The 22474-nt window shown below is 39.0% G+C and overlaps 1 protein-coding gene across 2 annotated transcripts in view; it reads right to left on the bottom strand.

Annotated features, from left to right (window-relative positions):
- The window catches only part of EML4 (EMAP like 4), a 143470-nt gene extending 124671 nt beyond the window's left edge, over positions 1-18799 (bottom strand). For both annotated transcript variants that reach the window (XM_081796865.1, XM_081796864.1), the window contains exon 1: positions 18511-18799. In XM_081796865.1, coding sequence (XP_081652991.1) covers positions 18511-18535 — 25 coding nt within the window. In that variant the 5' untranslated portion in view covers positions 18536-18799. The remainder of the gene's footprint in view (positions 1-18510) is intronic.
- Positions 18800-22474: the final 3675 nt, after the last annotated feature.

A 22474-nucleotide genomic window follows, 5' to 3' on the forward strand; every position in this document is an offset into this window, starting at 1 on the left:
CCGAAGGCAGATGCTTAACGACTGAGCCACCCAGGCGCCCCTAATCCTCTTAAATCTTATAGCTTCCTCATTTATAAAATAAAGATATTAATGCCTACTCTAACTCCCAAGATTGTTAGTGAATCAAGAGATCATATTCTTGGGGCGCCTGGGTGGCTCAGTCGGTTAAGCGTCTGCCTTCGGCTCAGGTCATGATCCCAGGGTCCTGGGATCGAGCCCCGCATCGGGCTCCCTGCTCCGCGGGAAGCCTGCTTCTCCCTCTCCCACTCCCCCTGCTTGTGTTCCCTCTCTCGCTGTGTCTCTCTCTGTCAAATAAATAAATAAAATCTTTGGAAAAAAAAAAAAGAGATCATATTCTTGAAAGTAATTTTAAAAAGTAAACTCTAAAATATAAATATAAAATATTAACATCTAAAATATAAATATAAAATATTAACAATCATTGAAACATATCACTTTCTGTCAGTCTACAAAGTTTTAAAGTTAAATTTATTTCCTCTGCACTATTTTTCAAATGTAAAAGAAAATTTTATTGAAATCTTTGCTATACAGTTATAGTAATCAAGACAGTGTGGTGTTTCCTTAATGATAAACATAGCAATCTATGGAACAGAATACAGAGTCCAGAAATAGAGTGACACAAGTGGTCTACTGATTTTCAGCAAAAGTACACCAAGGCAAATAAATGGACAAAGGCAAATCTTTTCAATAAATGGTGCTGGAACAAAGAGGTATCAATGTGCAAATCTTGCCTCATACTATACACAAAAATTAATTCTCAAGGGATCACACTTAAAAATAACAGCTAAAACAATAAACTTCAAGAAGAAAATAACAGGAGAGAAACTGTGACATAAGAAATATTTATTTGATTTCTGCCTCCAGTTTCTGGCATAAAACTCCTAAAACCCTTGGAATTTTCTGAGTGATAGGGGTGAGAGGAGCACTTTTCAACTATACCAGAGTTTATGCTAACGGGGTAACTTTGGAGAATGGGGGCTGGTTACCAGAGGAATCAACCAGATAATTAGAGAGCTGGAACTTTTAGCCCTCCCTCTAAACCTCTGGGAAGGGAAGAAGGCCTGGAGACTGAGCTCAGTCACCACTGGTCAATGATTTAATCAATCGTGCCTATGTAATGAACCTAAATGATGTTCAAATGTTCTATGTAAGAACTCTAAATGATGGGGTTCAGAGAGCTTCCAAGTTGATGAGTACATCAAATTGCTGGGAGGGTGACACTCCCAGAGAGGGCAGGGAAACTCCACACTTCTTCCCACATACCTTGTCTGACGCATCTCCTCCATTTGAATATTTCTGAGGTGTATCTTTATAATAAACCAATAATGGTCAAGTAAAGTGTTTTCCTGAGTTCTGTGAGTCATTCTAGCAAATTGCCAAGCCCAAGGAGGGGGCCATGGGAATCATCCATTTATAACTGGTCAGTCAAAAGTACCTGAGGCCCAAACTTGCAATTGGCATCAGAAATGGGAGGCAGTCTTGTGGGACTAAACCCTTAACCTGTAGAATGTACACTAACTCCAGGCAGTTAAGGTCAGAATTGCCTGGTATGGAAAACCCATACATCTGGTGTCAGAAGTGCCAAGAGTAGAGGAAATAGAGTTTTCTTTTAGAATCTTTGTGACCTTGGATTAAACAAAACTTCCTTAAATAGAACACCAAAAAAGCACGCATTATAAAAAAGAAAAAAAGTGATAAATTGAACTTCATCACAATAAATTGGTAAGTTGGATTTCACCAAATAAAAACCTTTCACTCTTCAAAAGACTGTTAGGTAAATAAAAGTTTAGCCACAGTCTGGACAAAAATATCTGCAAAGACAACCCAATTTTTAAAAAATGAGCTCCATATACGCAAATCCACAGAGTGGATTAGTGGTTGCAGGGGCAATGGGGAGACACATATTCAAATGTTCATAGCAACTTTATTCATAATAGCCCAAAATTGGTAACAACTGAAAGGTCCATCATCTGGTGAATGGATAGACTAATTGGTGATATATTCATACAATAAAGTGTTACTTAGCAATAAAAAGTTGGAACAAAAGGAATGTTTCCATGAAACATACAACATGGAAAATCTCAAAAGCATTATGCTAAGTGAAAAGCACAAAAGACCACAGACTGTAAGGTTACAGCTATATGAAATTCTAGAAAATATAAAATATAGTGATAGAAAGTAGATCAGTGCCAGTAACTGGGGGTAGAAAGTACACTGCAAAGAGGTATAAGAAAACTTTCTGGGGTAATGGAAATGTTCTATATCTTGCTTACTGCAGTGGATACACAACTATATAAAATTTTCAAGGCTTACTGTGCACTTAAAATTAGCATATTTTAGTATAGGTAAAGCATAGTTCAATAAAGCTGATTTTAAAAAACTGAAATCTCAAGGCCCCCGGGTGACAGTTAAGCATCTGACTCTTGGCTCAGGTCATGATCTCGGGGTCATGAGATTGAGCCCCCATCAGGCTCAGCGCTTGGGCGTGGGGCCTGCTTGAAGTTCCCTCCCTCCCTCCCTCTCTCTCTCTTTCCCCTTCTGCCTCTCCCCCCAGCTTGCTCTATCCTGACAAAACTACTATTCTTTTTTCACTAAAATCAAGATATGATAATGAGGTATTCTGTGATCTTTTAAAACAAATGACAGTGAGAATGTGCTATCAAGAATGTATTTTAGAGTCACCTAGGGCATGCAACTCTTAATCTCAGGGTTGAGTCTGAGCCCCATGTTGGCTGTACAGATTACTTAAAAAAAAGAGAGAGATAATGTATTTTATTTGGTAACAAAAATGCCAAATTCCCAAAGGAACAGAGCACACTCAGTTTTGAAGAAGTCCGATAAAGTCTGACGAAATAGCAGACTGGCTTACCCAGGATTACACAAAATGTCAGTAAGGAGAGGTAGGAACCTATTAATAAGCAGGGGAAGAAAACGAATTTCAAAACCTTACTCTAAAGTGTCTAAAGACACTTTCTCATACAACTCACAGGAATGTATCTTTATCTTATCTGTTGGTTTTCCAATTCCCTCATTTTCCTTAGGGTATATGGTTAAGTCTGTCAAAATCTTATGGCAAAAAAAGGGACACTGAAAGGATCCACGGAAGATCCCCCAAAAGTTGGAGCAGATGGTGGGAAAGGTTGGATACCAAGCTATGTTAGTTTATCTCATAGAAATTGTAAATGATAAAAAGGTTTTGAGCTGGGAAATGACAAATTGTTGATATATCCAAAGAATAATCTGGTGGCCATATGGAGGTTAAATCAGAGTAGGAAAAGATCGAAAGCTAAAACATTCATTTCTAGACATTAAAACAACTGCCTAAAGTGGGTCAGAACACTTAAAACCACTTCAGTGGTTTTCAAACTACTAACAACTTCTCTGTTGTTGCCATGACAGAGTCATACCTTTCTGAGTTTCATCCAAAAAACATCTAATATCATCTTATAGGTGCTACTACTGAACAACCGTTCAGAGCACAGCAAATAGCCCAAACTGCTCTTAAGTACCAAAGTAGGTATTAAAGTCCGGAAAGAAAGAGGGCCACAAGGTGAAAGAAGTGACCTCATGCTGATCACACAACCCACTGTTTGCCTCCCTCATCACCACCACCCACAAACAGCTGTTTGGAGATCTCCACTGCATCCTGGGAATTCTCCTTAGTAACTGAACAGGAGTTCTGAATCTAGGCTGAGAAACAGATGAATGTATACTAATTAACCTGGTAAAAAAAAAAAAAAAATAAGATTTTATATAAATACAATCAAATTCTTCCACAAGAAAAAATATTAAAACTGAAAGGAATACATGTCCAAATACTAAAAAATATAATAAACAATAAAACCTTAAATATGAATGATGAAACAAAAACACAAATTAAGAATCTGAGAATGAACATCTAAGAAAGTATATATATTCCAAAATCCTATCATAAGATCAGATATACAGTGACTAAGATGTATGATAACAAAGTGGCCTTAGCACAGTTGTCAATGTTTTGCCAATCTGTTTTGCTCCCCCAAGATTACTTTTCTCTAAGTTTATCTGACACAACCAAACCCCACATAGGTCATATCACTATCTAGTCTATGAAAAAAGGATAGTGTGTTTATAATTGACAATGCAGACATCAATGTTTATACAGGAGTCACTGACGTCCTACTGTGAATAATTTAATGAAATCTGTTTATCATCTATCTCCCTTACTGTAAGTTTCAACAGAGCAGTGATTTTTGTTTATTTTGTTCACTGATACAGTCCCAGTATAAAAGTGATTCCTGGCATGTAGGAGTTGCTGAATAAATATTTGCTGATTTATTAAATTTTCATTTTGGGAGTTATAATTAATTTCAGTCACCAAAAAGCTGTTACAGATATTACTATAATCATCATCCAAGTAAAGGTTGTAATAACAGGTTCAGTTTTATTCAATCTACTGAAGAGTTACGCTGGAGGGTATTTTTTTGAGGATATTTTTAAAAGCTGAAATTAAGATGTTTGGGTCCCTTAGTTATTAATTTATGTAATGTGTCTGACACTGTTCCTGAAATCACAGCTGAATAAATGTTAGTGCCTTTGCCTTGCTACCCCCTTTCAAAAAGTTATTCATGTGAACCAAATTTCTTGAAATGTCGTCCATAAAGTATAGCATCAATGACTATTTCCTAAATCAAGTATACAAAAGATCATAGACTTAACAATCAGAGGACTCACACTCCAACAAAGACATAGAAAAAGCAAATAATCTTTGAAAACTACCGCTTACACAGGTGACAGAGGACAGAAATCACAGAATTCAGCTGCCTTAAATTAGGATGACACCAGGAGAGCAGAGCTGGTAATAGCGGTGTAGGTTGAAAATTGCAACCAAAGTGATCTCTATTGGTAGCCTGTCATTTTCTCAGGTATGTTGGGGGGGTGGGGGGGGGGAAGGGGGAGGAGTAAATATCATTCCTTTAAGCGGTTTCCAAGAGCTGGAAGGGCCATTGTGTCCTGACCTCTATTTTTCTGCTTATACCCTGAACAAAGACATGCATCTGGAAAAACAAAAAACAAAAACCCACAAAGGCTGGATGGTGGAGGTTTAAGATAGCCCTCCATGTTTCCAAAGCTTCCTATACTTCTCATCACAATTCTTATTATTTTGTATTTTAAAAGCCTACATTATAAGCTCCATAAGGGCTCTGTTTATAGCTGGAAGAGTGCTGAGCACATACCAAGCATTCAATAAATATTTCCTGAATAAATATGGTCTGAATCCCCCACAGAATTAAAAGCTTCATGAGAGCAGGGATTTCAAATGTCTCATCCACCAATTTTCCAATGCACTTAGCCGAAGTGTGATCCAAAGAAGCTAATCAAAATCTATTTACTTACTGCGTTTATAACCAGGAAACAAAAAAATAAGTGGTCTATATGAGACACTAACCCATACCCTTAGCCACTATAGTATGCACTAATGAACCCAAGTAAGGAGTTTCACAGTGTGTGAGTTTCAGTGTGCATATGATCATTAAATCTCATTCACAAATAAAAATTTCAAGAAGTCAAGTACTAATTACTTACCCAATCATCTTGCTTTACTCTAAACTTTGGTTCTAACAATTTATCTCAAATAATCCACAATACTAGATCATAAAATCTCAGAAATTGTTCATGCCAAAAACACATCCACACTAATTATAACTGGGGAGACTAAAGAAATAAAACCAATGCCAAGAGGTACTCAAAGCAGTCAAAGAAAATCAAAGACTATGCCTCAACTAAACTGAAAACAGGATATCCTTCAAAGTTTAAAAAAAAAAAACAAAAAACCTCCTACTCACTCATCAACAGGATTCAGTTATGACACTTTTCTGGAACAAATGGCTCAAAGAAAATTGCAAACAAATTTTGTCATTTGCTCTGATGTGTCACTTAAACATAAGCATTCTACTATCACTTAAAGATTAGCATAAGGTAGTCATCTCAAGACCAGCATGTAAGAGCAAAAGATAGTTTAAGAAAAAACGTAAGATGTCAACACTAAATAGTTTTGTTTTAAAACAGGAAGTCATCTCAACTTTAGGAAGTCATCAATTTTGGAAAGGCAGAAAAAGCACATTCTCTGAAAAAAAAAATTTAAAAAGGAAAAAGTGCATTCTTATGGGATATGACAAATATAATACAGCATAATTTGACTCCATAATATACTAACATCTCACTGATACAGAGATTTAACTTAGCAAACAAAAAAACACAAAAAACAAAAGAAAGATAATCTTAACAAAAGAAAATACTGGGAGTATAGGGGCGCCTGGGTGGCTCAGTCGTTAAGCGACTGCCTTCAGCTCGGGTCATGGTCCCAGGGTCCTGGGATCGAGCCCTGCATCAGGCTCCCTGCTCAGCGAGAAGCCTGCTTCTCCCTCTCCCACTCCCCCCTGCTTGTGTTCCCTCTCTCTCTCTGTCATAACTGAATCTCTCTGTCAAATAAATAAAATCTTAAAAAAAAAAAAAAAAGAAAATATTGGGAGTATAAACAGTCTACAATTTAAAACATATATATACCATTAAGTTTGTGAACTAAAAAAAGCTCACGAATCTTATTAAGGTCCTCATTCAGAAGTCTGTTATTTTCCTCTGAGGAACATCTGGTATCCTGTTACCCACATATCACCTACATTAGCAATATTTATTAAATATGATCCTGTTCCCGTAGATGCTACACCATACAATTTAAATAGGCATAGGCCTTGATCTCTGGATTCCTCTTTTTATGAAATTCAAATCAATCCTTACATCTAAGTCAAACCAGCTTTATTATCTGGTTTCCCAGACCACAACAGATTTAAAACTGGAAATGAAAAGAAAGGCTAGGCTAGAAACAATGAGCACCTCTAGAGCTTAGAGTACCATTTCGTGCCCAAAGGAATGAGGTTCAGAGAAACAGCTGACTATAGAAATTGCAACAGAAGTGTTAAAAAAATTTTTTTTAAAAAGTCCATCAGAAAGCAAGGAAGCCAGCAAAGACCACTAGAATCAGGACTCAGGAGTCGATCTGAAGATGCTTCCACAGATCAATGATGGGAAAATCTGAGCATAAAAAAAGTAATGGCAACACACTGAAATACATAAAATATACAAAAATCCAAAATTTTCAATTTGAAGAATATACAAAAGACAAAGAAATGTTTTAAAAACACCAAATTATACAATTAGCACTTGTATTAAACTCTACAGAGCAAAAGGTCTGGTTTCTTCAACAAATTGCAAAGAGAAAAGGAAAGCGAAGGGAAAAATACATATTAAAAGACTTAGGAGACACAGCAACTAAATGCAATGTTTGGATCTTGATTGAATCCTGATTTAAACAAACCACTGTAAAATGACACTTACGAGACAATCAAGATATTTGACTGGGTATTTGATATTAAGAAATTATGGACAGGGGTGTCTGGGTGGCTCAGATGGTTAAACATCTCCTTTCAGCTCAGGTCATGATTTTCAGGTCCTGGATTGAGCCCACGGCAGGCTCCCAGCTCAGCGGGGAGTCTACTTTTCTCCCTCTCCCTCTGCCTCTCCCGCTTCTTGTGCTGTCTCTCTCTCAAATAAATAAATCTTTAAAAAATTTTTTTAAATTTTAAGAAAAAAAAGAAATTATGGACAAATTTAAGGTCTGATAATCAAAGAAGAGTCCTTATCTTTCAAGAGATATAAACTCAAATGTTATGGGTGAGATTTCGTAAATGATACAATAAAGAGAGGAAAGGGTAAAGCACACGGACACTAGGTGACAAGCAACAGCAAGGAAAACAGTTATAATTATGTACAGTCATTTAGTGTATGGAGCGAACAGCCCTACACAGAAAGCTCTTGAAGGCACCACTGTGTCACAGCAAAGAACCATGTCCAATGCCCATAATAACCACCATCAGTCATCAAGTTAAATTATGTTCTATATACACAGCTTAAGGAGACCAGATGTCCAAATAATGGAATACAATGCACTGAAGTTTATATTTATACTTGCTGAGAAGGAAAGATGATCATAATTTTTTAAGTGGGAAAAAAACATGGTTGATTTTGCTGCTTAAATATATTTTCTTTTACCCAACCGCCCTAATACACACAGCACCTAACAGTACCTTACTCCAAGATAACTGCTGATTGTTTAAACACAGAAAAAGAACAGTAACAAATATAATCCTGAATGACTTCCCACTGACAAATGTCTTCAAGCTAATTTACATTAATGATCTAGTCCCTGGTTTAACACCATTTCTAAATGTAAGATAAAATATTATGCAGTTATAAATTACTAAAGAACCATAAAAAATGTTAACTTAAAATGACTTAATTCAAACTCTCATCTGAACCCTACTTAAAATTATATAAAATACATATGTATTATGAGCTGAATTGTATGTCCAAATCATTTCACTGTGTCAAAAAGCAAGAAAGTCCTCAAAGCATGATGGAACATATCAAAAGAATGCAGAAGCTAGCATGAATGGGCATCCACTAGCCAAAATGGGGCCAATGTGAGCATCAAAATAAACAGTAATGGATTATAGCCCATTGAAAAAAATAGGATACTTGAGTTCATACAGATATAAATAAACCAATAAACTGAAAGTCCAATGAGGAACAAAATATTTACAAAGTTTCAAACCAACTCCTACAAAATACTTATTAATAACAACAACAAAAAAATTTAAAGTACTTCTACAGTGGAGAGGCCAGGTAGACATCACCTTAATCAAATGATCAAAGTGGACATCACCAGCAATGGGACAAATCAAAGCTATGCACCATAGGACAGGATGCAATGCGACAAAACACATTTCACCTCTGTGGCATCTGTGCCAAAGATACATGAATTGAATCAGGAGGAAACATCAAATTAAGGGACATTCTACAAAACAACTGGCCTGTAATCTTGTATCAAGGTCATAAAACCCAAGACTAGGCTACTAGTTTCAGATTGAAGGAGACTAAAGAGACATGACAACTAAATGCAACATTTGATTCTGAGCTGCATCTTTTTGCTATAAAAGACATTATTAAGACAATTAGCAAAATCTCAATGGGTCTGGGCGCCTGGGTGGCTCAGTTGGTTAAGCAACTGCCTTCGGCTCAGGTCATGATCCTGGAGTCCCGGGATCGAGTCCCACATCAGGCTCCCTGCTGAGCAGGGAGTCTGCTTCTCCCTCTGACCCTCTTCCCTCTCGTGCTCTCTCTCTCATTCTCTCTCTCTCAAATAAATATAAAAATAAAAAATCTAAAAAAAAAAAATCTCAATAGGTCTGATGATTAGATAGTAGTAATGTATCAATATTAATTTCCTAGTCTTCTTGGTTGTAGTATGGTTATGTAGGAGAATGATTTTGTTTATAGGATATACACACTACAACATTAGAAGGTGACAGGGCATCAGTTCAACAACTTAATTCTCAAATCAAATCATATGAGCACAAGGAAGACAGACACCCCCACCACCTCTTGGGCTAGATAAAGGCTGCAAACATATGCCTATAGAGGTCAGGAAATAAAGTAAATACCTGAAACAAGGAAGGTATATAAGGTAAGGACTGAGACTGCTTATCTGACACACCACTTAGTGAGTATATAGATCATCTGGAATGCAAGCCCACAGGGGCAAGATCATTCCAGAGATCCAGATTTTTATGCGAAATTTCCCAATTTTTAAAACACTCAAAAGGGCCAAACAAAACATGTCTGTCGGCTAAATTTGAACCACAGCTGCCTCAGGCTCAGAGGCATGTTTCTCAAACTGAGGCCTAGGGATAAAAGGAAACCACATGATATGGAACTATTCTTACAGCCAGTTTTATCCCATGAGTTTGCCTGAAACTGTCAGAGAGAGGAGCCATTTCTATACTTTTAAAATGCTATATTATGGAGTTTAATGCAAAGTTCATGATTTTTTATTTATTTATTTATTTTTATTTTTTTAAAGATTTTATTTATTTATTTGAGAGAGAGAGACTGAGAGAGAGAGAGCGCATGAGAGGGGGGAGGGTCGGGAGGGTCAGAGGGAGAAGCAGACTCCCTGCCGAGCAGGGAGCCTGATGCGGGACTCGATCCCGGGACTCCAGGATCATGACCTGAGCCGAAGACAGTCGCTTAACCAACTGAGCCACCCAGGCGCCCAAAGTTCATGATTTTTTAAAAATAATTTCAAACTTACAGAAAAGCTGTAAGAACAAAAATACTACAAAAATACCCATACAGCTTTTACCAAATTCACCTATTATTAACATTTTACTCATTTGCTTTACTTACCCATAAGCATCGTCCCTCCTTGCATATACATACACGGCTATGTATACAAAGAAATATATGTATGCAGACATATATATTACATCATTTTTTGTGAACCACTTGAGAGTGGCTCATGTATCATGACCCTTTATCCCTAAAAACTTCAGTGTGGAATACTCCCTCACATAACCTAAGGATAGTTATCGCCTTCAGTAAATTTAACACTGATGCAACACTTTTATCCAATCTACCATCCATATTCCAATTTTGCCAAATCCAATGCTACCCTTTATAGCATTTTCCTTTCTAATATAAGATCCAGTCTAGGATCACATGTTGCAAGTAGTTGTCATGTCTCTCTATTCTCCTTTAACCTGGAACATTCCACAGCCTTTCTGTGTCTTCATAACATTAACATAAAAAAAAAAAAAAAAAGACAGTTTTCCCACCATTTTAAAAAATAGGATGTTCCCCAATTTGGAGTTCAATGTTCCCTCATGATTAGATTCAGGTTATCCATTCCTGGCTGGAGTACTACATAAAAGATGTGTTCTCAGGGCATTACATTCAGAGGCACACAATGTCCACTAGTGCTATTTATTTTGATCACATACTCAAGGTGTTGTCTCTGTATAAAGTATATATACTCAAGGTGTTCATCACTGTATAGAGTTACTTTTTTTTACCTCTTTGCAACTAAAGAGCAATATATGGGGAGATATTTAAGACTATGCAAACAACCTGCTCCTCATCAAAATATCCCCTTAGAGTCAGTATCTATCAATGATTCCTGTCTGGACCATTCCTTATTATAATGGTTGCAAAATAATCATATGAATTTTTAAGTTAAATAGACTCCAATTTTTGGCTATACTCCCAGATCCCTCAGGTGTAAGCAATCACTCAGCCTCCTCTACTTTAGGAGCACCACAGTACCATGGTTTGAGTACAACACTAGAGTAATCAGGCAGAGCTTCCAGAAAAAACAAATGTACTGAGCCATGCCTTAAAGACTGGATAGATTTCAAACAGCTAATGAGGTGAAGAACCAGTCAAGACACAGACAGCTTCACCAGGAAAGCTTAAAAACAAAACAAGACAAAACAAAAAACAAAAAACAAAACATGGTGAATCCTTCTGCAAAGTAAAAAATATACCCTAGCCTACCAGTTTTATGAAACCATATTTCTACATACTGAGTTTGCCTGAATTACACTGATTCTAGAACTATCAATATATTTTTACTGCTATTAACTATATTCCAATCATTATATTCAGATCCTAAAAACTTTTCAAAAACAGAGCACACAATTTATTGTAACTACTTCTGATTGTTCATCCACTTTTTCATGTGGATGTCAATCTTCCCACCTTCTCTCAGGGATTGGGATCAGCCACTAAAAGTGTGTATTTCACCTGACTATAACCCACAGTAAGAAATTTTATACTGCAACCTAAGGCAAACATACGCAACTGAAATTAAAAGTTTCTTGAAACAGTATCATGTGAAGCACTGATATTTTATAATCTTTCTTTCTTTTCCTCCTCCTTTTTTTTTAATGTTGATCTTGACCCCAAATAAATTAATTTCTAAATACATAATAATAAGTCATGCACAAGACCTACATTTGAAAAACACTACCCTAGAACCTGGCATGGAATTCTTTACCAGATTCCCAACAAAGTCTGGGACAAAGTTTTCACTCATTTCAAGTAAAATGAAAAAAAATGAGAACATAATGAGTAATTTTTTAAAGGACTCTATTCACAGATTGTGTACAATAATTATTTCATCTTCAAAGCTCTTTCTTTTATGAAAGTGAAGGTGAAAGTGAAGGCTGTAAGTTGTTGATTATATACTGGTCCCCTATTTTTTCCCCCCAGATTTTACTGGACCATAAAACCTCTAATATTGTGCTGTGAGATTTCAAAGATACATGAGAGTGTCAGCCTTCAATGGGTTTTTTTTTTTTTTTTTAAGATTTTATTTATTTGACAGAGAGAGACACAGCAAGAGAGGGAACACAAGCAGGGGGAGTGGGAGAGGGAGAAGCAGGCTTCCCGCTGAGCAAGGAGCCCGATGCGGGGCTCGATCTCAGGACCCTGGGATCATGACCTGAGCTGAAGGCAGACGCTTAACGACTGAGCCACCCAGGCGCCCCTTCAATGGGTTTATAATTTGGCTGGAGAAATAAGACTAATAATATTTTTTAAGACTTGTCATAATTATTTCTACCTTATAAGAAGAGAGATTCTGTAATAAGTGCCCTAAGAATTCTCTTAGGTTAAAAGTTCAATACTTTGGGCTGGAAATGAAAGGGAACAAATAAAGAAGGGTGTTTAGAAAGGAAACAATATTTGAGTTGGGCCTTAAAGGGTACGGAGAATAGTCACAGGGATGAGAAAGCGCCAACAAAATCTGGGGAACAAGAAACAGGTCATTTTGGCCAGAACTTGTTAAGATTGTAGGAGATAATAGAAGACCCTGAAAACAAGGCTAAGGTGTTTGAATTCAGTCATCAAGGCAATGAAGCTGAAAGAGGGAATGGCATAATCAAAGTACTGCTTTAGGAATATTAACCTGAAGGACACACCCCCCCCATAAAAAAATTAGGTGGAAATTCCTTAGGCTATACAATAATCCAAACATGAAATAATAAGTATTTGAACTATAGTGACAGAAAAGAAAATTAAGGGATGAGAAAAGGTGACAAGAACTGAAAAGTCCCAGAAGAGATGTTAATGTGATAGGCAAAAATGGGAAGGAATCAAACATGGTTCTGATATTTCAAGGTTGGATGATACAGTTCAGATTCAGGTATGTTAGATGTATGAGTAGACCATGAAGGGTCAGCAGTAGGGTAGGGAAAAGAAATTGAACACTATCAGAAAAATCTGAGTTCAAATGAAAAAAAACGGTTGGCATCCAAACAAACAAAAAAACTCGAATGCAAAATTTTACCTATAGTATGATTTAACTACGTAAAAAATTGGCATAGAAAAAGACTAAAAAATAGGGCGCCTGGGTGGCTCAGTCGTTAAGCGTCTGCCTTCGGCTCAGGTCATGATCCCAGGGTCCTGGGATCGAGTCCCACATTGGGCTCCCTCCTCGGGGGGAAGCCTGCTTCTCCCTCTCCCACTCCCCCCTGCTTGTGTTCCTGCTCTCGCTATCTCTGTCTCTGTCAGATAAATAAATAAAATCTTTAAAAAAAAAAAAAAGACTAAAAAATATATCAACATGTTAACATACATGCAGATGAGCTACAAAAAAGATAATTTATTTTTCTTTCTTCTTTTGTATTGCTTTCACTGGATACAAATCCAACAAATCAGGCCTCCCACCAAAAAAAGAAGAAAGGAGAAAGAAAACTCTGGATTCAAAAAGTCTTTTAAAAAAAATCAAACTCTCTGAACCTCAGGTTCTTCATCTATAAAAGAGTAATTTCTTCTCTCCCAAAATTAGTGTACAGATTAAATGAGATAAAGCATAAAGCAATATGCAAAGTTAAGGCATTATAATAGTCTGAGAGAGCTAAAACTATAGGACAAGAGATCATACAGAGACACAGAAATATACTATACATTTGGAAATCTTCCATACTGATGTAATAGTTGAAGAAGTAGATTATAGACTTATTAAAAGTCTTAGAATCTATTTCAAAATCAAAAAGTTCTTCCTAAATTTCTTATGAATATTGAAATTTTACATGTTACAGAAATGGACTCACACGGATAAAGTTAAGAGAGTACTTTTCCCACATGTTACTCAAACTTAAACATAAGTTTGCTAAGTAAATTATTTCATTGTTTTAAAAAGCCAGGCTCTATAGAGGTAAATTTAGCAATCTCCAAATGCTCCCTCTCAGAAGTTACATGCTTTATACATAGCACAGCATTCTAAATGGTGTTTCTCTCCTCTAGTCCCATTTCTGGTACTTCACTTATGCTTCAACATCTCTGGATATCTATTTAAAACCAGATAGTAAACTCCTAAAGGACAAGAAGCATGTCTTATATTTGTCCTTCCCATAAGAACAACCAAGCACAGTACTGGTCACAAAATAGGTATTAATCCATTTGGATGCTAAAAAGTAACTCATGTCATAGATGTTGTAGTAACCATATAAGAGTTACTACTCATGTCTTGTTATATAATTTAAGCCTATCTTAAGCCCTTCAAGAGACAACTAATAAATTAAAAAATTCCCCAAATAATATTGTATGATAAACATTTTTATGTGAATAAAAAATGCTTAAGACTAGGGCGCCTGGGTGGCTCAGTTGGTTAAGCGACTGCCTTCGGCTCAGGTCATGATACTGGAGTCCTGGGATCGAGTCCCGCATCGGGCTCCCTGCTCGCCAGGGAGTCTGCTTCTCCCTCTGACCCTCCCCCCTCTCATGTGCTCTCTCTCTCTCTCTCATTCTGTCTCAAATAAATAAATAAAATCTTAAAAAAAAATGCTTAAGACTAGATTAATACTTAAAAAACATACACTGCATTGTTTCTTTAAGAAAGAGTATGAGATGAGAAATCATAGTTCTAATATTGTGATGTTAAAAAAGACTGTTTTCTTGGAATGCCTGGTGGCTCAGTCAGTTAGGTGTCCAACTCTTGGTTTCACCTCAGGTCAGGATCTCATGGGTTATGGGATCCAGCCCCATGTCCCCGGCCAGTCCAGCACTCAGTGGGGAGTGAACTTGAAAAATTCTCTCCCTCTGCTCCTACCCCCACCCTCTAAAATAAAATCTTTTAAAAAAGATTGTTTTCTTAAAATATTTCATAAACGGAAGCACACCACTTCCATTTTGCTTGTTTGTTCATATACCCTGCACCAAAATGTTATGTTTCTTATAGATACTAACCCTACAATTTCATTTGTTACAATTTTTATTTAAAAGAACTTTTGAGTTTTGTTTTTTAACTAATCTTTGGAGCAGAAAGTTAAAACTGATATGGTTAACTGTAGGCTTTCTTTAAAGTGTAAGCACTGACTAACCTCTAGGCTAATTCCAAGATAAATGTCTCAAAATTAAAACCTTTATTATGAAAAAAAGATGCTAAAAAGACTAAGGATGATGGGTGGGTGGGTGGGGGTGTGTGTGTAGTGATCTGAAGGCAGGCTATCAAGATAGTTTGTTTAGGGTATTCCCCCCACACACACAAAATTTTTTTTTTAAATTGTTTCCAACGCGCTGACTTTTTAAATTACCATAATCTATGAACGAAAAGATACCATGCCTAAGGGAAATTCCATAGTACAAGCACCTGCCAGCCAAACTGCCTAAAATTCATCAGCGGCAGAGATTAAAAGCATCCTTTAGCTGTTTTTATGTAAAACAAAAGTAATACGACAGGTATATAATTTCAACGTGGCACATAGAACATAACCAATCACCTAACATTGCTCTCAATGATCTCAAAAGCCAATACACAAAACTTTAATTCAGACATCTTATAAGACGCATAGTGTCTTCCTTATCTAAACACTCAGCAATCAAGGGTACAGTTTGAATTTTAAGTTTTCCACTTTACAAAATGATCCAGCATAAGATTCCCTTAAATAATCAGCTTCTCTAGAATCATTCTGTTTATAAAGCACTTAACTTTTCTGCTTATATAAATGAAGTTTTCTCACTTTTTTTTTCAAGAACCCATCTGGTATACAAAAGGAGATATACATGTATACTTCCTTGAGAATAAATAAATGCTTTCAATACTTGTGACCCCAGATGAACATCACATGTTTTGAATTCTTTAGTTAAAAAAAAAGTTTTAAACACCTTCTAGAATACAAGTGCTTGCCTTTACATTCATAGCTCTCTTACGATAAAATAAAGATCACTGTAACTCTAAGCTCTAGACTAATGAACTGCAGGGAACAGAAATAAGGAATCTGGCAAGAGCTAAGTAAAGCTCTGTTTAAAGACTACCAGTAAAATATACCAGCATTACCCCTCCCCCACCCCCACCCCTTAGAGGTTTCCATTAAGATAGGGCCTAGTTTTACTCTTACAAGGGGGGACAGAAAGAGAAAGCACAGAGCTCCTGCTGAAAACTTTCTTCATCAGGAGTAGCTCCAGAAATACTGCCAGGAACCATTTCTTTCCCTCTCTGCTGACACAGGTTCCTTTCTTTAGAGAAAGGCATCTCCCTTGCAGCTGATCAACACCTATCTAAAGAAAAATCTTATCCAATCAAGGATGGCATCAAATGAATAAAAAAAAAAATCCCTAATGTTAGGGTCAGCTGTAACATTCTTTCTGAAAAGTGGAGCCCCCACAGCAATTCTTCATCTTTCAATCTCTCATATCAGTTCCTCATGAATTGAATAAGAAGGAATAAAGTTATTTAACAAGGTATATCTACTGTTTCCAAAATAAACAAGTTCCCCTAATTGGTGAGAAAGAGTCCCTCAAAACACTTAAAGAAAATGAAGCCTTGGCAAGCCTTTCAGAAGTCCTTGGAATCAACAGGAAAGAAGTAAAAGCTGATGTCTACTTTGAGTAGTGCTCCCACCATTCCTAAATGCTGAGGAGCCGACAGTGCAGTATCTCAGTCCCACATCTCCCAATACACTCAATTTTTGCCCTAGTATACGAGCACCTCTTTGTGAACATATAGGGCAAGTCTTTCAGTCCACTATGATTAGTGAATAAATGTAGGCATGAGGCAAAAAAAAGAAAGAAAAAGAAAAAAAGCAGTGAAAAATTGATGCCTCTTTAAAAGGAGCCAAGAATGAAACAACCTCACTATGTAAGGAATTATAAGACATCAAACGTTAGATAATGGACAACAGGTGCCCTTGGGAGGAAAGAGTAACACTCAGTTGTCTCCTATTTTAGGATTTCCACTCTCAAAGAACTCTAATGTGTGTTTTTCTTTTCTTCCCACAGAGGCTCAGGGCCAAAATTATAGTTTTTACTATTTAATACCTATAATGGGTCCATTGCTCTTCCACTAACTTTTTGACTTTAGATTTTAAAAATTCAACTAATCCCAATATGGCTGAATAAAGTGTGGCCTATGGCCAGATCACGCACTGATCCATGCACATTAATCAACCAGGGATTTATTACCAAGAAAGGCGTCTGAATACAAACTACCTCCACATAAAATACCCAAAATACAAATCCAGCAACAGGTATCACATAACTGCAGAATCAGCCAAAGCAGAAACTGTTTCTCTCACCATCATAACAGTTGAGCTCAATCTTTAGAGTAACCAGATTCCAATGGCCTCAAAGAATAGTAATTCCAGACACAGATTATAGGGCGTTGAGTACCAGCCTCTAGTTCTGATTCCCTTAGCCAGTTACAAAATATACTACCTTTATTCTGCTGAAAGGGAAACACGGAAAGGATACTGCAGCCTACTTAATAACCTCTTCCATTCCACAAAGACAACATATACCAAAAATGGAGAATCCTTTCTTTCCCTGACAGAGGCCCCCTTTCCTATGGAGTCACTGGGCAGAATGACTTCTCCCCAGCATGCTTGAAGAGCCAGAGAATACTTCTGCTTTCACTCTTCTTTTAAAGAGGGTCCCCCAACACAGATGCACCTCTTCCTTTCCTGTATTAAGCAAATGATGCTTCATTTCTTCTAGTTCTCTCCACCACTGCAATATGTTCAGAGAAGTGGAAGGAAAGAAGGGAAGTTGTCAGACACTTGGAGATATACTTAAAAGAAGTCTCCAAATTTAAAGTGAAGACTGGGGGGGGGGTGCCCTCTTCCTGAAGAGGAAATGGGGGTCCCTACCTTAAAAAGGGACCCCCTGCGTGGGTAAAGGGTGCCTCCACTCTGAAAGAGAGCTCAGTATGTGGAAAGGAAAAATATTGTGCCCTGAAGGGGTCAAGGTTTCAGAAAGGGGTGCCCCAACCCTGAAGGTAGGTCTGTGGGGGGAGCCGTGATTGTATGGAAAGGGACGTACCAGCTACTGGGGGGCCTCTCTGAGAGAGGGGGTTTCCACTTTGCGGGAAGGAGGGCCATGCACTGAAGGGGACGCTGGGAGGAAGGGAGGGTCTTGCTGAGGAGGACTGGGCATGGGGGGAGGGGTTCTGAGTCCGCCGTATCCAGCAGAGGGGCGGTAGCCTCGAGGGGAACATGTGCAGTGGAACTACTACCATCCCCAGGGGCAGGGTGGAGAGCAGGGCCTGGGCTGTGTGTGGAGAGAACAAGGCTCCCACTCCGCGGAGAAGACGGAGGACTCCCCAGCCGTACTCACCGAGGCTGCCGGCAAAACCGTCCATCTTGCGGGGAAAGCGCCGGACTCGGGGCTCAGCGGGGCGGGCACTTCATTCAGCGGACCGACAGGGTGGCCGCCGCTGAGCCTGACCCGCTCGCTCTCTAGGTTGCCGGGCTCGGCTTCTAACCCCCGCCTCCGTCGTCGGATCGTCCGCCCGTCCCGGGGCAGTCAGCCGCAGCCGCCCGGGCCACTTCCCCGTCAGGTTGAGAGCCGCGCCGCTCCGCCGCCTGCCTGGCCTCCCTACCAGGCAGCAACCGCGAACGCCGCGCTGCGCCCCGCCCCCGCGCCCGCGCGCGGCGGTAGCTCCACCCCTGCGCACGCCGTCACGCTTCCGACTCCGCCTCCCACGTGACAACATGGAGGCGGGGGCTTGCAGACCCTTCCCTCTCACCTTGCTTCGGCCTCGGGATCCGGCCGCCTCGCGCCGAACTGGTGGCTGCGCTTGCGCAGTGGTTCTGCCGAGGGCCTGGGGACTTGGGTTTTGAAGCTGGTTCCGAATGGGTCATGATAAGGGTTGGCCTCTGGCCTGAGATTCCCAGGAGCGTCGAGAGATTCTCATAGCCCCTTGGGGTTATGAGAGTCCCACTGGAGCCCAAGTCCAGAACCCCCCACCAGACAGAAGATGGTCACCCCGTGTGTCCTACAAGGACACCAAGGAGACAAACAAGTGAGAGGAGGACTCCCTTCTTCCCGGGTTCTCCCTCTACCCTAGTACGGGATATATGGGGGTGAGTCTTCCTGACTGACTCAAAGCTACCACTGCCACAGTCTCAGAGCTCAAAACAGACTGGAAGCAAGGAATGTTAGTGCTGGACAAGACCCAAGAGTTCACCTTGCCTCCTCTTCAGGGAGAACACTGAGCCTTAGAAAGGACCGGACCTGCCCAAGGTCATGGAGCCTGGTAGAAGCAGAGCTAGAACTCAGGCTTCCTTACTCCCCCTGGTGTTCTTTCCACCAGAGATGCAAAGCAATCCCCTATGGGGCATATAAGATTGCCTATTAGTGAACTATAACAAAGGGTTTTAATGAAGTAAGCCTGAGTTCTCAGCCCAACTCCATGTGACTAAGTAGGTGAGCATTAAGTCACTAAACTTACTTGGGACTCAACTTTATTCATTTGCAAATGGAAGGACTGGACTTGTAACCAAAGCACATATAAACAACAACCTTCATAGTCCTCCTCCCTCCCCTGCTCACCCCTATTCTCCTTCCTTCTAAAGACCTTCCAGTGGCTTCCAAAGTTCTTCTTGGGACTTGGTTGTGTGGATCAGAGTAATGAAGAGGAGCACTGTAAGATGCTCATGAACTAAATTGATGTATACAATAATTAAGAGCTGAGTTAGGGAAGAATTCGCGTCATTCTAGACAAATTGCAGGAGAAAGGAACAGACTGAAGAAGGTATGAGGTTAGCAACTATCATAATGAGAGGGACTTAGTTGAAAGGATGGTTAAACATTTTGTTGCTGTCATGCAGTAAACTCCCTCCGGTGCCTCTTTAAAAATCTTCCCTAGGGCGCCTGGGTGGCTCAGTTGGTTAAGCGACTGCCTTCGGCTCAGGTCATGATCCTGGAGTCCCGGAGTCCCAGGATCGAGTCCCGCATCGGGCTACCTGCTCAGCAGGGATTCTGCTTCTCCCTCTCCCGCTCCCCCCTCTTGTGCTCTTTCTCTCTCTCACTCTCTCTCTCAAATAAATAAATAAAATCTTTAAAAAAATAAAAATAAAAATCTTCCCTAAAAATCTAAATTACTTTTCATGTCTTTTTTGGATATCAGACCTGTGTGTCTTCTGAATACCATACCATGTGGAGACAAGCCATAAGGCAGCCAAGATAAATTGAGGTTACAGACTAAATGGTGTCCAGAGTTTCCTCTTGTTTCAAAATTAAATTATTTACCCAAAGTTTCCTCTACCATGGGCATTTTTATATCTGTAAGTTTCTATTAAGTCTAACCACTTAATGTTTGAAAAGACCTTAATTCTTACAGCTGCTTTTCTGTGTCTGCACACAACACTCTCTGCCTTAGGTCAGTTAAAAGAAAAGAACTTCCATTGATATACTACAATACATATATATATATATTTTTTTTTAATTCAGAGAAGGATCCACATTTTGTGGGGCCTGAAGTTTTTCTGTTTGTGAAGCCCTTCTAAAAAAACAAGCACAAAATTGGGTTAAATGGAGTATTTATTTAGACGCAGAAAAGAAATCACAACAGCTTACACATTTTAAGAAGCCTGCAAATTCTACGAATGTTACAAAATCAAGAAATACAGCGTTCAATTAACTGCCCAACATAACTCCAATATTTTTTTTTTACTAAATTTCTTGGTTGCGTACACTTTATTTCTTCATATGACAATGATTCTTTTTTCTTTTTTAAGATTTCATTTATTTATTTGACAGAGAGAGACACAGAAAGAGAGGGAACACAAGCAGGAGGGAGGGAGAAGCAGGCTTCCCGCTGAGCAGGGAGCCTGATGTAGGACTCGATTCCAGGACTCTGGGATCATGATCTGAGCCGAAGGCAGATGCCCAACCGCCTGAGCCACCCAGGCGTCCCATGACAGTGGTTTTTAAAAAACTTTTTAATAGAGAGGATAAAAAGATAACTTAGTTTTTCCTCTAGCACGGTTGATCAAATTTGTCTTTATTATTGGGATATAGTTGGAATGCATAAAAAACCACTTTGCACATATAGTACAGCTGTTTGTAGTGTTGCTGCTGGAATTCCGATTAATTCTATTTCACATGATTTCCATTTAAAAAAAGAAAATAAAATGTACGGTGAATTTTAAACTATGTATACTGAATTATTGAGTATATTCCTGATAGAACTGTTTTGTTTGACATCAGTGACAACCAGATATATATCACATATATAACAATTAGAAGGGGATGCCTGGGTGGCTCAGTCGGTTAAGCGTCTGCCTTCGGCTCAGGTCATGATCTCAGGGTCCTGGGATCGAGTCCCACATCGGGCTCCTTGCTCAGCGGGGAGCCTGCTTCTCCCTCTCCTACTCCCCCTGCTTGTGCTCTCTCTGACAAATAAATTAATAAAATCTTAAAAAAAAAAAACAATTAGAAGAATTTTCCCTAGTCTAGCTTCTGGCTTTTTATGTTTCAAACCTTATTTCTCCCATAAGACCCACACAATTTTTCAGTGCTACCTGTATGTTCATAGTGTATTATGACCCCTAGCCCCACCGCTTCCATGATAGGATGCTGGGTGAATCAGTGCAATGGCCCATAGGAATTTTCCTGGAATCTATTGCTAAACAAAGACAGACAGCAATAATTTATTTATTTATTTATTTATTTTTAAGATTTTATTTATTTATTTGACAGAGAGAGACACAGCGAGAGAGGGAACACAAGCAGGGGGAGTGGGAGAGGGAGAAGCAGGCTTCCCGCGGAGCAGGGAGCCCGATGCGGGGCTTGATCCCAGGACCTTGGGATCATGACCTGAGCCGAAGGCAGACGCTTAACGACTGAGCCACCCAGGCGCCCCCAGCCAGCAATAATTTAATTAAATGTGAGTGTAATCCATGTAAGTGTCTCATTAAGCCTGAGATTAAATATATCCCCAACTCAACTTTCCGTTAGCTAGATACCTAAAATATCCAAAGCCACTACAACACCACCTGACATAATGGGAAATATGACAAAGGAGAGATTATAGTGAAAAGACACACTTTCCTAGAGCCTTGGAAGAGACCCCTAGAGCTTAAGTTTCTTTAACTTCATGATTAATCTGCCTTCGTTTCAGTTACTTTTTTTTTTAATAGAGAGAGAGTACACTTGAGCAGAGGGGAGAGGGAGAGAGAGAGAGAATCTTAAGCAGGCTCTATGCCCAGCTTGGAGCCTGACATGGGGCTTGATCCCATGATGACAAGATCACGACCTGACCCGAAATCAAGAGTTGGATGCTTAACCGACTGAG

Source organism: Leptonychotes weddellii, chromosome 10 (assembly GCF_054177405.1).
Source record: "Leptonychotes weddellii isolate Sample4059 chromosome 10, ASM5417740v2, whole genome shotgun sequence".
Classification (NCBI taxonomy): domain Eukaryota; kingdom Metazoa; phylum Chordata; class Mammalia; order Carnivora; family Phocidae; genus Leptonychotes; species Leptonychotes weddellii.